General features: G+C 40.7%; 1 protein-coding gene across 7 annotated transcripts in view; it reads right to left on the reverse strand.

Moving 5' to 3' along the window:
- The window catches only part of TASOR (transcription activation suppressor), a 71,296-nt gene that overhangs the window by 19,627 nt on the left and 36,910 nt on the right, over positions 1-14,759 (reverse strand). For 3 of the 7 annotated variants that reach the window (XM_081899983.1, XM_081899981.1, XM_081899982.1), the window contains 7 exons: positions 6,030-6,979; positions 5,077-5,199; positions 4,692-4,851; positions 3,074-3,182; positions 2,369-2,547; positions 2,143-2,280; positions 456-1,548 (listed from right to left, as the gene is read on the reverse strand). In XM_081899983.1, coding sequence (XP_081756109.1) covers positions 989-1,548; positions 2,143-2,280; positions 2,369-2,547; positions 3,074-3,182; positions 4,692-4,851; positions 5,077-5,199; positions 6,030-6,979 — 2,219 coding nt within the window. In that variant the 3' untranslated portion in view covers positions 456-988. Of the gene's footprint in view, positions 1-455; positions 1,549-1,620; positions 1,825-2,142; positions 2,281-2,368; positions 2,548-3,073; positions 3,183-4,691; positions 4,852-5,076; positions 5,200-6,029; positions 6,980-14,759 lie in introns of those variants that run through there. The other 4 variants (XR_014165502.1, XR_014165503.1, XM_081899984.1 and 1 more) reach the window with 2 other exon arrangements.

The raw sequence follows: 14,759 nt of genomic DNA on the forward strand, positions 1-14,759 counted from the left end.
ATCTGAGGGGGAAGAGTCAATTTCATATACCACATAGAGTACAAAATTCTTATATACAGCATCTTATGATGCGTACATCTAACAGCCTTGGAACCTTAGACAAAATCTCATTGTAAATTCAGGGGCACAGGATCACATATCGAGGCAAACTACACAAAAGGATTATACCATAAAGGCTGAAACTCCATGCAGAATATATTCTTAAAACCATTTATTCCAGCGTGCTCCTAAACCTACAGTCACTACAGTACTTATCTGCAACTGAGATTACTTTAAATACTGGTACGGGGGGGGGGGGGGGAGATAAGCTTTGGGCTTCAAATGGCAAATCTAACATATGTCATACCTTTCAGATTACTATAGACTTGACAGATCGCCCAAATGAGAATACACCTTTTGCTGCATCTATTTCCTGGAAACAGATGGTAAGACAAAATGCAACTTGATACTAGGTCTCTCATGGATGATTATTTTATTTTCAAAATGAACTGCACCCATTGGTTGTTCAGAGGTCTGTAACCAACAACCGAGGATATTTGTAAAGTAACTAGAACTGCTTAATAGCTGTATAAAGAATTTGTACAAAACTGTCAAAATATGTACACAACAGCTTTGATAAAGAAAAAGAGGTTTGAATATACTGTTACACTTTGCTTTAAAAATGAAGCCTTCACATATGCTTCAGGCAAACATTAAGTTTACATTAAAACAGACTTCAAGCTGGAAGTCTCAATTACACATAAAATACAAAACATACGAACTTAAAGTGTCAACAAACAAGTTAATTCACGTACAGTAAATGTTAAAAAATATATATTTATTTCAAACTTCAGGTGCTTCACCTGGTACAGGTCATCATGATTTAAATAAGACAGGAAAACAATTGGGATCAGAGACAGGAAATGTTTAGTTCAGAGAATAGAAACTGTTAATTCACTTTTTAAAACAGAAAAGTCTACAACAACGTATAAAAACATTTCAGCTTTGCTTAATTCTGTTTGGAATACAGCCGGGAAGAATCATAACTGACGTCCCAATTATTGGGAGATGAAGTCTGGTCCATATCCATGTGTTGGCTGTAGGCAGTCAGAAAGTAGTCCCCACCTTCTTGGATCTGGCTTGTAGGCATGGGATATGCTGCTCCCAGAAATGTCTGATGAGTGAGAACGTTAAAATGACTGAACTGATGGGGCACACTTAACTGTCTGTTATAACTCTGAAAGTAACTGAAAGGAACTTGTTGGACTGAACTGCTTCTCTCTCCTTCAATAGAGCATGTTGTAGAAACTGGAGTAACTGGTTGTATGTCCTGCATGTCAATTTTAGAAGTCTTTTCTGTCAGAAGACCTTGTCCTTCAGCAGGCAGCAACATAACAGTTTGAGAGTTTTGCTTAGAATCTGTTCCATGAGATCCTTTGGTCTCTATCTGACAAGCTTCCAAGTGGGAATCATACTTTGAGGCATCATTGCAAACTTCTATTTGTGATGCTTCATCCCCTGAATCCAAAGACATGTCCTCCTCATCCTTTTCATCGTTTTCTACAAGAACTACATTAAGAAGAGAAAAATCCTACTCTATTGAAATAAAAAACGTGTTTTAAAATACTACGCACTACTCACACAGTGTTAGGCTTCAGGTCTGAAAGTCGCATATCACTTAGGGGATGGGTCTTCTGGCATTTTTGTCACATACTCAACACACATTTAACCCTCTGGGTGAACGTCCGGATAGTCCGATGCTAAAAGCTTCCACGAAATGTGTTCATGCTTACTGTTGGGAAACCCCAACTTCCAGCTCCAAAGGATTTAATGTCAAAACAGCATCTAAAGTTATACAGTAGGTCAGTATGTGATACGAGAATTGCCCAACACAATTACTGACACCCTTACTGACTGCTACTTTTCCAAACCTCATCTCCACTAGTTTTATCATAACCCTTCTACATTTCATGGAAACTTCTTGGATACCCCATTAGAACAATTCTAAACTTTAAGATGCCACACAGCACATTTTTCTTTCTAATGTTTAAACTGTGATTTGAACTTTGCTTTTTCCCATACTTTTTGAACCTTCAGTAAGAGCATACTAAAATTCCCTCTATTTCTAGCTATCAATATTTGAGCAAAATTGATGATTATTACCTGATTGTCTTTCATGATCAATGGGGGAATGGGAGTTATGGTGTCCAACGAGACTTTTAAAGTTGTGCATGAAGCGATCTACTGTAGTAACCACTATTCCATTTTCAGCGTACGTTGCAAATGTTAACACATTCTTTTCTAAAAATAAAAAAAGCAAACGTGTTTCAACATATACTAATTTATGTTGTTGTTTTTTTAAAGGACATGCTCAATAGTGGTTTTCTACCTGTCAGGAAGACAATGTGCCTCTGCCGTGCATTTTGAGCTTGAAGTCTTATAAGACAATCCAGGTCTGGAGGATTTCGAGTTTGAGAATCACAACTATGGTATGACAGAATCTCAACCAAGTGTTTCTCTTGATAGGTATTCAAGAGTGTCAGCAAGCTTGTGGCATTTCTATTCATTCTGGAGAAAAAAGAGCAATGAAACTTCTTTAAAACATGAAAGCATAGACTTGGACTGGCAGGTAAGGGAAGGAGACAGTGAATCTATACTAGTGCAAGAAAAGCTTTTTTGAACATAAACCTTTTGATGATTTAAAAATGGAGAAGGAATCAGCTTAATATACAGTAGGTATGAGAAACCTCTGGCTCTCCAGATGTTACTCAACTCCAACTCCCATCATCCTTGGCTACTGGCAGTGCTGGTTGGAGTACTGTAATTCAGCAATATATGGAGGGCCAAAGTTTCCCCACCGTGATATTTCAAGAAGAGTTGAAATATGAAAAACTGTACAACCCAAAAGTGGAAATGGGTGGGTGGGGGGTAGTTTCTGAAATAGGCACAGAAAATAGATGCACCGCAAAGGTGACTGACAGAAAAAAGACTATGGAAGTATTTAAGTAGAGATATTTTGAAAAGTAGTTAAATGCAAGTATTATGTTATCCTAAAATATTTTAAATATCTGAAGACGTAAGAAATAATACTTACCTGCCAAGTTCCTTCAATTTTTTCTGTATTTTACAGTGAACTTTCCATTGCCACTTCCCATGTGGAGTACTCAACGCTTCAAGGAACTTTAAAAAACTGTTAAGTTTATCTAGTTTTGAAAACAGAAAATAAAACATGGTGATGGCAACAAACCTAGCTTCAAAAGGGGACTAGACAGATGCAAACAAGGTAAGTCTCATCAATGGCTACTAATCATGATGGCCCAATACTGGTTGCTGGGGAACAACAGTGGAATAAGGTTATGGTCTTCATGCACAACTTGTAGGCTTCCAAGAAACATCTGGATGGCCACTGTGGTAAATAGTATTCTGGGCTAAACAGATTTTGGGTCTCATTCAGGACGGTTCCTCTAGTATTCTTACATTCTGCAATTAAATTTAAACTTTGTTTTCCTTCTATTTAATCTTTCTACTTTTAAGCTATGTCAGAGTTGAACTTTCTGGCAAGTTTGTTTCACCAAAAAATTTCAGGAGCATGCTGGATATCATCAGAAACAAAATTTTATTGCTGCATCTGCAGTTACTTGGCTTGGTTCACTTAGTCATATCTGTATTTTGATTACTAAAATTTTAATTATTAAGAGAATTTTTATATTTCCACGCAGTAATTACTTTTAAAAACCCCAATATTTTAATAAAACAATGCATTGTTTAAAAAAACTTACAACACTCTACAACTGCAGTACAAACGTTTCTCATTTTAGAAATTAAAAATTGAGCTTAATGGTACCCATTTGATCCTTGGGAGAGTACTGTGGATTCACTAACGGCCCTCTTATTTATTTTACAGAATTTATAAACTGCCTTTGCAGAGAGAAGCTATCAAAGCAGTGTACCATAAGATAAAATACAGAAGATTAAAACTCAAAAACTCCAGCACACCCACCCACCCACACCACAGTGCTTTGCTTTAGCCATAGTGTAGTCTTATATTGGCATCGGTGGTAACCACAATTAAAACTAACCAAGATGTGAGAATTCAGCAATGGTAATAACAGTTAGCACTAATATAGATATCACACTACAGTATGGTTAAACCAAGCAACATGCATGCCCGTGAGTAAGGGACTGTTTTGATTTTACTTCTGTACAGCACTTAGGATTTGAGGCAGTTATCACAGCTTCTAAGTGATATCCAATGATGTCCACCTGATTGCACAATGGATTTCCATTTGGGAAGAGAGGAAAGGCTTCCCTTTACCTCATCATAATCCAACAGAGGAAACAACACCCCTCTAGAGCAGATTTTGGGGCCTCACAGGGGAGGAAGAGAAGAAGACTAATTATGCAAGCAGGTGACTTTGAACGTCACGCTACGTATGTAGCTGAGCAAGGCTTTCACCACTAACATTTTTTTTAGCAACATAAGAAATCCTACCCTAAACACAATTCCACAGCAATATTTTGTAATAATAATAATAATAATAATAATAATAATAATAATAATAATAATAAAAGCTAATGACAGTTTAAATTTTTAAAAGGAATCTCAAACTGGTGCTTTGCTACTCAGGCACCTAGAAATCACATCGGTAAATTAGGAATATGAAAATATTTTTGAAACCCTGCCACTGACAACATTAAAAAAAATATCTTACCAACTGTGACAGACTCTGGATTGAGAACAGATTCATCAGAGACAAGGATGCCACCAGAAACAAATAAATCATTGGAGGTATAATTTTTCAAATCATCCAAACTGTCAACACCAGCAAAACTGACACATGGAAGCCTCTTCAAAGCTACTAAACATGGTATCTATTCAAAGAAGGTATGTGGTTAGAATAATATAACAGTATAATGAGATTTAATTAAGACACAATATATGTTGGCTACTGCTTTTCCCTGCTTTTGTGACTATATTGTATCATATGCATGCCAATAAATGAATTAATTATCACTAATTAAGGCATTTGGATGTGCCCAGAGCAACAATGAATTATTGAACTCCACCTAAATGTACCGATTGTGAATTTTACATACCTTATGAATTATACTGTGAATATCTTCATTTTGAATGATTATAAGCAATTTATCCACATCGGTTCTCCCTCTCAAGAATTGCTCAGGATGGCACTCTGTATTACCTAATTTAGTAAGATATGCCTAAAACCAGCAAGCACAGGTGTTAAACCAACACATTTCATTTAAAACCTCCAGTGAACAATACAATTAGTAACTAAGAAACGTACTGCTAAACAGGTAGGTACAAGACTTTACTAAAATGGCATGCTTGTTATATACAGAATTTAATTGTTATATTAATCATTATATTATCAATAAGCATTTTCCAGGCTTGCACCATTCTTTGCATAGGAAGAGTCAAGAAAAATGTACCATGCCTTAAATCTGTATAAAAAGGAAACCATTTATCAGCTGTTTTAACTACAAATGTTCATTACTTTGGTTTTGCTGCCCCCCCCCCGCCGCTACGTTCTGGCATGGTCCTAGACCCTCCCACCTCCATCCCCAAGCTGGGAAATTGCTAACCAGACTTTGGGGGAGGAGATGGGAGGACTCTAGGACATTGTCAGAAGCCTCCTTTCCAAATCCCAGGTCCTCACTTACCCAGCTTTGGGAAGGCAGCACAAGAGTTGCCAAGGGCTACCAAAAAAGGCCTTAAGGGTCATGTATTAGACGGCCCTGATCCAGATTAAGTCACACTTAAGACTATACCTGTTGAAATTAATGGGATTTAAGACAGTCTAACATTTATTTCAACAGGTCTTCTATGAGAATGACAGCCTGGACCCAACCCTATTACCTATGCTGCTACTATGCTCATATGAAATAATATTGGCTTGAGTATTTTAAAAAATCACTATAGTTTTATATGGCCCCTTGAGTATAATCCCAATGTGGTTACAAGAAGAAGAAAGCATAAATGTTATCTCCTAAAATATTATGATAAAGAAACATATGGGAAATATACATACTTTTATTTCTTTACAAAGTGCATTCTCTTGTTTTTCATGAATGTAGAATTTCACAACATTTTTTTGGACATCTTTAATAATTTTGAAGATGCGTTTGAAAAAGCCGTCCTCAAATGATATCTGGTTTATCATAGCACTGATGTCAGGCGGGGTTGCAAGGTTATCTGTAGATGCTGGAATCCTATCCGGATGGTGCCCAGGGTCAGCAGTAGACACGTTTGGATTAGCTGGTGACTTCACTTCTATGTTGGTGCTCCCGGAACTCTGTTTTTTTCCTGTGTCCAAGAACGCTAAATGATTCTGCTCATTAATGCTTGAATCTTCCTCCAATTTGTTACATGGTGGTTCTGGAAACCGCTCCATGTCAAAACCACTTGGAAGAGCTACTGGCTCTTCTGGTGGCAAATGTAATCCAGTGTCAGTAACTGAATCGCTTACTGGTCCAGGACTTCTAGTAAACGGGGCACTGTGGATAGCATACGAAGATGACGATGCAACAACATTGCTGAGCTGTTCACTCAGGTTCTCTATGTATTCCTGGACAGCAATATCTGATGCCTGTAAGCATATATATTCAGAAAGTCTTATTACCTTCTCCTGGGCTGAAAGGACAGGTCTGGGTATTGCACTGACATACATGATATTCTTCTGCTTCAAAATCTTCTGAATCTTTTTGGTAAAGAGATTGTATTCTTCCAATATTGCTGTTTCTATTATTCCAGTTATGGAGTGCTTATTTGGCAAAAAGTGTTCTGTCTCAAGTTCACACCGATCTTCAAAATTCTCTTCACGTGTATGTACTCCCTCTTCTATTCTTCCCCTCTTTGTGTCTGTAAATGCAGAGTATTCAAACTGATGATCAGAACTTTTTCTTTTTTTTATACGGGGGTCATCTTCAGAAGCATCCTTTGGTGGTAGACAAGCCAGTAATTCTTCTCGAGATTTCAAGCCTATATAGGAAGAGTCATTACTTATTATTCATGAAGCAGTAAGAGTAAATATCTATGCCATCAACAGCAATGAATTCGGTCAAACTGCATTTGATAAAATGCCAAGAAAAAAATTCAGTACAGTGGTACCTCGGTTGTTGAATTTAATCCGTTTCGGAAGACCATTCGACTTCCGAAATGTTCGAAAACTGAGGCGCAATGGGCGGTCAGCAAATTCCATTCAGAAAATGGAGAAACGCGCCTCAGAAGTCATTCAACCTCCGAGGTGCATTCAAAACGGAAGCATTCACTTCCGTTCGGCTTTCCCACAATTTTAAAATCTAGTCCTATGCCCTCTTAGGCCAGAACAGCAGCTCACTTAGACTTAAGAGTCCTCAAACTGATCTAAGGACACAGCTGGTGCCCTTATTCAGTCACACCAGGCACTAGCGAAGCATCTGTTCCTGCAACAGAAATGCAGCAGTAATACTGGAGCAAAGCATGTCTCTAATCTTTTTGGACCCATATACATATTTGCAACTCAGAGAAGCAATCATGGGCACTATACACATGCGCCCCACAACCAAGGACACAGTGTGACCTATTCCATTCGCTACAACATGTTAACAGTTGCTACAACCAACTGAATGCAACCAAGCAAGTTCTGGACACCCTAACTTCTCGCAATGTCAATATCCACAAAGTTAACAGTTGTTCTGTTATTTAAAAAATAATAATAACAAGGTTTGCCTCCTACATTGCTTAATGTGAGGAATGCAGACTTTTGTCAATAGGTTAGATTGACAGTACTGGTTAAAATACATTAAGCACCAAATAGGTAAAAATTATATGGGAATTCAATGTAATAAATATTGTACAGTATAGAAAGGCACGGGATGGACTTTATTATATAGAATATATCAGTGTTTCCCAACCTTTTTTGGGCAAAGGCACACTTGTTTCATGAAAAAAATCTCGAGGCACACCACCATGCCAGATGGGGAAAGGTCACTTTTTACTTATGTAAAAAAAAATAAAAAAATAGTAACAGCATAGAAGGTAATGGTAGATGACTGTTAGGGTCTCCCCCCAAATGCAGAATTCTATTAATATCTTCCTTAGCGAGCCGCGTTAACCCCTGTAATGCTTTCTATAGAGTAAGCATAGGGGACACTGGGGGATGTGCAACCAAGGGGGCAGTGGGCCAAAAGAGTTCGGGATCTACTGCTTTAAACAGAAATAAGAGCCAGTGGGTTCTTCCTTTTTTAAAGTATCGTTTCAGTGGGGACAGCAGTCCGGATTTCCAAAAAGCGGCGCTTTTTTGCGTCTGAGCAAAGAAGAGAGAGAGGGGGGGAAAGAGAGAGAGATTGATTTGTGGCTGCGCAAAGGGGGGAGGAGCCCAGGAGTAAAAGTAGGAAGGACGAAGGGAGGGGAAAGGAAAGTTAATAGAAGGAAAGGCGGGTGGGAGAGAAAGAGAAAGAAAGAGGGAAGGAAGGGGGGAAGAGAAGTGGAAAGGAGGGAGACCGAGGCGGGGGAGAAGCGTCTGGAGAGTTGCTCCGAAGTTTGGGGGGCCGCGGGGGTGGGCGCGCGTCCCAGGAGGCGGAGGCCAGCCCGGGCTGGGAGCCGCGCCGCGGCCCGGGGGCGGTAGGCGGACCGCGGCTCCTAGGATGTGGAAAGGGGATGGCGGCGCAGGGGGAGGAGACCCGCATGGCTAGGGCAGCGCGCAGGGGGAGGGGAGCGGGCCGGAGGCGGGCGAGGGGGGCCGCGATCCCGCGCGCCGCGAACATGGCCTCCTTCCCCGCGGGCCCAGCCGAGCCCCCCGGCCGGAGGAGAGCAGAGGCAGGAGGAGGAGGACGAAGGCGCTGCCGAGGAGGCGCGCCAACTTCTGCCAACTTCGGCGCCTGCCCCGTCGCCGCAGGCTCCTCCCGGCCGAGAGCCAGAGGATGGCGGCGGAGCAGGAGGAGGAGGATCGGGTTTGGCGACGGCTGCTGCGCCCTCTCCAAGCGCGGGGCTGGCCTCCGCCGCGCCCAATCCTCCGCGCTCGCCGCGCTTCTCGGCGGAGCAGGTCTCGTGCGGGTGCGAGGCGCTGCTGCAGGCGGGCGACCCCGGCCGGCTGGGCCGCTTCCTGGGCTCGCTGCCGCCCGACGCCGAGGCGCCGTACCTGGAGGCGCAGGCGGGCGAGAGCCTGGCCAAGGCACGCGCGCTGCTGGCCTTCCAGCGCGGCGACTTCGCCGAGCTCTATCGCCTGGTGCAGAGCCGGCGATGGGATGTGGGAGGGAGCTCGCTCGCCGCCCCGCGTGTGCCTATGTGGGGCACGTTACAGCCCCGTGACGTCAGCGCCACGCAGGCAGCCAGGAAGGCAGACGGCGAGAGCCCCGCGCTGGGCGGCCTCTCCTCGCCGCCGCCCCGCCTCTCGCCGCCCGACTCACCCGCCTCCCTCCCACGGCACACCAGGCAACGTCTCGCGGCACACTAGTGTGCCGCGGAACACCGGTTGGGAAACACTGGAATATATATACTGCACTAGAAACTTTCGAACAAATTTGCAGAATGTAAATGAAACACTCAAAAGCCTCTTCAACTAGACATTCCATAAAAGGAGGAATGGGGGGGGTTAAACACATCATTTTTCACACAATTGATAAGCAAACAATACAGTACACTTATCTCTGAGCCAGTTTCCCACTGACTTGTGAGTTTTTCACAGAAGGAAAACTTTTGTAAATCATTAACATTATTGGGGAGCCTTATGTTTAACTGTCATGCAAGTTAACAAAACATCAATTCCTAAGAGAGCAGTGGGACAAAAATCAGCTTCAATCTCCTGTCTAAATACACTGTTTCAACAGGTGAAACACTGGGAAACCCTTTTAACTGTATGCTTTCAATTCCTTCTCTCCCTTTAGCCATTAGACTGAGAAGAGCTCTGCTTGACAGAAAGAGCAGGACTGCCTCCCAGGTGGCAAGTTTCCCCTTTGTGAAGGGAAACTGAGGATTTGCCTCCTGCAGCCCAAAACCTTAGGCTTCAAAATGCAAGAAAGTATTGCAGGCCTGACAATTACAGCCAGCCTGAACTTTGTGCCTAATTTAGAAAGAGAAATAATGGAAAGCTTTATTTGTTGATTTAGTTGTTAAATATTAATTGTCTTTTTGATGTATCAGAGAAAACTGGTGTCTGTTTACTGTACTGACCAAAAAATATTAATTCTTTTTGATGTATCAGAGAAAACTGGTGTCTGTTTACTGTACTGACCAAAGGATGCTAACTTACCTTGTCAGCTTGACCTGTATTAGAACATCAATGACCCAAGCTCTCAAATATGAACCTTGTGTAATCATAGTTGGCAATTAATTAAGGTTGGCAAAGAATAATAGATAACATAGTGAAAGACATGGAAATGGAAAATAAATAAGGCTAATATAACAGTAAAAGATATTAAGGATGTCAGTAAGGTAATTCATTACACATAGGAATGTATTTATCCATAACTGGAATGTGTTAATGTGTATGACATATAAAGGCCTTTATTATTATTAGACTATGTGTATTAGAAGACAAGGAGAAAGAAGCTGTAAAATATGTTTGTGGAATCTGCTTGTTCCACAAGCATGTTACTGTTCTGATCAAAGGTTAGTCTATTATAGTAAGATGACCTATAGGGGACATCTTGACCAGAACATGATGTCCTGTCATGGCTGACGTGGAATGGACAACGTGGAACCAGTTACGTACTTAGTATGGTGCAAGCTGTATGTAAAAGACTAGTACTTATGGGACGGTCCTTTGCTGCAGTAAAGTTAATGAAGGGTATTGTTTTGCTGGAGTCCTTAGTTGCGTTTCTTATTGAATCCCCTACCAGGAATGAACCTGAATCATAGAGTTGGAAGAGACCACAAGGGCCATCGAGTCCAACCCCCTGCCAAGCAGGAAACACCATCAGAGCACTCCTGAAATATGGTTGTCAAGCCTCTGCTTAAAGACCTCCAAAGAAGGAGACTCCACCACATTCCTTGGCAGCAAATTCCACTGTCGAACAGCTCTTACTGTCAGGAAGTTCTTCCTAATGTTTAGGTGAGGGGTAGTTTTAACCACTCCCTTGACACTTTTTGCACAAGGCAAAAGAGAAGGGAGTATGCACACAATCCAGTCATTTCCTTTATTAGCCCCAAACCCATCCTAGTGATTAACGACATGAGAAATATACAAGAAAGAAATGCTAGTAAAAAGACTTAAATTTGGCATGATACATTATCTGGTGCTAAAATCCAACTTCCAAAGAAAATATTTATATTCAAAAAAATATTTTAGGACTTGCTTTTTTACTTAAGTTAATATCTGTAACTTTTTACTTCACAAACACAAATAACCCCTGCCCTTCTAAGTCACCATGCACAATCTGATCAGTATTCAACATGCTTTCCTTCAAATCTTTACAGTTCTATTTTAACAATAGTGGGTGGGACTACTCTCGTCATTTATAACATTTAAAATGCATTATTGAAATGTGACACCAGAGGGCGGTACAGAGCAGAGAGCCACTGGCAAAGGGAAACTGCCATTAAACATGATGGAACACTATATTTTATAATGTTTAGAAGATTACTGTAGATCCAGCCAGTGAAACACAGACTTTTCAATAAAGACTATTTAAAGTGTTATCAGTTATTAAAAGTTACTCACAAAATTATGAGTCAACTCTTGAGAGATTTACAAAGCAAACAATATGGATTACTCAGGCTAGGGTTTCTGATCCCACACTACCTTCTACCTTGTTCTGAAAGGTTAACCAACAATCTGCAACTGATTTGTGAAGAAGGGGAAATCGGCAACAGTCACTTCCCCTTATCTACCATGAATGGATTTCACCCACCATGTCTATTTGGGTAGGATAAAGGAAAAAGCAGAGTATTTAATGTATTCTGCTTTGATCAGTAAACTAGTAGCAAGCAAGCAAATAAACAAATAAATAAGATTTATTTCTTAGCATGTGAGAGATTATTTGTGTCTGCCTGCAAAGCCAAGTTAGATTTTAGAGGTCTCTGAATCCCATTTCATTCTATGAAATCCAACAAAGCTAAAAATCCCATTGCTGCCATTTGTGAAGAAACACAAGATTGCCAAACACTACCAAACATTTATTTACTACCATTGCAATGCTTGCAATTGTATTTTCCCAAATACAGAGGCAGCATCTAAACTACTGCACTGTGTCTTGTTTTGTATTGACTTCTCCTCTTTCGTCTCTTGTATGTAATTCCTAGTAAGAGTATACTTACTAGAATACTCTTACTAGGGTGCTTTCACAGTCAACTTGTTCTCTGTTCAAGCAAGAACATTCCTTATTTTATTTCTAAAAACTAAACCGTGCTTAGATGAAAAAAGTTTAAATAGGTTTACAAAGAGAATAAAACAATAAAATTATTCGTAAAAACAGTTGAAAACAAGTATTTAAAACATTTTTAAAAACGAAAATCAACAATAAGTTAAAACAATTTAAAAACACACATTTCCAGGAAACCTGTCTGAACAAAAGTATTTATTTAGAGTACAGTGGTAACAAATCAGCAACTAGTGCAGATCCCTGAGCAAATGTGTTATATGCATTCTGCATCAAACTCAAGGGAAGCCTCAAGTAGTGTATTGTAGTAATCCAGTAATCTATGCATGAGCCACTGTAGCCAAGTTTCCCCCATCCAGCAACAGTTGTAGCTATCACAACAGCTGCAGTTGGTAAAATGTGCTTCTAGCTGTTGACGCTACCCGAGCCTCCAATGAAACGAGCTAAATCTAGAAGCACCCACAAACCTGCTCCTTCAGGGGCAGAACCCCATCCAGGGTAGGCAATTTATCCATTTCTCAGACATGGGAACTACTTATCCAGTGCCTCCAGCTTGCTATGATTCAAGCTAGGTTTGCTTTTTGTCATCCATCTTACCACTGCATTCAAGCACCCTAGGGACTGCATGGCTTCTTCAGATTCAGATGTTATGGAGAAATAGAGCTGGATACCATCTGCATAGTGACGGCACCTCACCCCAAAAACTCTTAATGGCTGCTCCATATAGATATAAAATAGCATCAGAAATAAAATAGTGTCCTGTAGCACCCCATAACTTAACTGCCAGGGAGCTGAAAAGCACTCTCCCATTCCTCAGAGCTGGTCCAGGAGGACAACATAAGAGATCAAGCAGCAGGAGCAAGGTTGCTCTCCTGTCCATGCTCTGCAAAGATCTTCCATCAAGGTGACCTAAGCCAACTCAAGTCCCACAGTCAGGCCTGAACCAAGACTTGAATGGATCTAAACAATCTGCATAATTTAAGATGCCTGCAGTTGCCCCACCACAATCCTCTCTGCCATCTTCCACCAAAAGTGAATATTTGCAACTGGCTGATGATTGTTCCAGCACAATGGGTCAAGAGTCAGTTTCTTTAGGAGCAGCCACACCACAGTTTCTTCCCAAGGTAGTGGGCCCCATCCCTCATCCAATGAAATTTTAACCATGCTCTGGACCCATCCAGTCACCTCCCTTCTCTCAGATTTAATAAGCCAGGGGGGAGAGGGGTCAAGAGGGCATGTGGTCATATTATCACCAGCACCCTGTCTACATCAGATGATTGCATTAGCAGAAACTGGTTCCACAACACACCCTTCATAGTGGCACTGCACAGCTAGAGCAGCAAAAAGGGTGAAGTCAAGAGCACTCTTAAATTGAGTGACTTTATCAATCTTCAAAGTTGTAGGCAGTTGGTCAAAATAGGTCTCTGAAAGCCCACAAGGTCCTTCCCCCACAGAAGGTGTCAATAGTCTCTGGACATCCGAAATAACTCCGCCACCTGGCTACCAAAGGATGCAATGCAAGCTGTGAAGTGACCATTTTTGGCACCCTGCACTGCCACATAATAGGCACGATTATGTGCTCCAACAGGTGTTCAGGTGGATTTTTTAAAATTTAAATTGGACTTTTAGGGGGAAATCTTTCTAAAGATTGTTTTCTATTTAAGTTATATTATAGTCCAAATGCTATTCATCACGAAATAAGGATTTGTTTTAAGTTTTTCATGTGTGCTAAAACTCAGTCTAAGGTTATTTTTTTAAAAAAAATGTTTAACCACATGAGTTAACAAACATGGACACATATGCTATAAATTGTTTAAATTGTTCTTAAGGAAATGATTAATTTTCTCCTTCCAATAAAGTACAGCAGAAAAGTTGTCCAAATATAAACAGTTAACTTATTAAACCTCACAATAATTTCATAATTATCTGTCAATGTAGAAAATGTATTATTCCAAAAATGAAATCTTCATCTGGTTGTAAATATTAAGATTATACCAGCAAAAATGAGTATATCTGTAAAAAAATTAAAATGATTTAAATCAAGTCTTACTGACTAGTGATTTAAATCTATTTGATTCAAATCAAATCCACCCTGCTTCCAAGCAAGACGTGCCACTTCTGTTCTAATCCACACCCAGTTTGTTTCATATTCCAGAGCTCCTCAAAATACCAAGAGGCTCCTCAGGCTCTACAATGCCATATAGGATTGCATCAGCTGCCCATTTTATCTTGCTTTTCCATAATGAGAACAGGAATTCAACAGGATCTTCAGCTTTCTCCATTGGAAGACTTCCCAGAGTATGCAGAAACTCATTAGGTTCCATCAATCTCTGAGGGCACCTAAATAGGCCCACCACCCTTACAGGGGAGAATTGCCATTGTCCATCCAATCTTAACCAGATAATGGTCTGACCATGACAAGGAAGTGCACTGCACTCCCCTTATCCTCAGTCCATCCCTCA

Source organism: Podarcis melisellensis, assembly GCF_964234715.1.
Source record: "Podarcis melisellensis genome assembly, chromosome: 2".
NCBI classification, from domain to species: Eukaryota; Metazoa; Chordata; class Lepidosauria; order Squamata; family Lacertidae; genus Podarcis; species Podarcis melisellensis.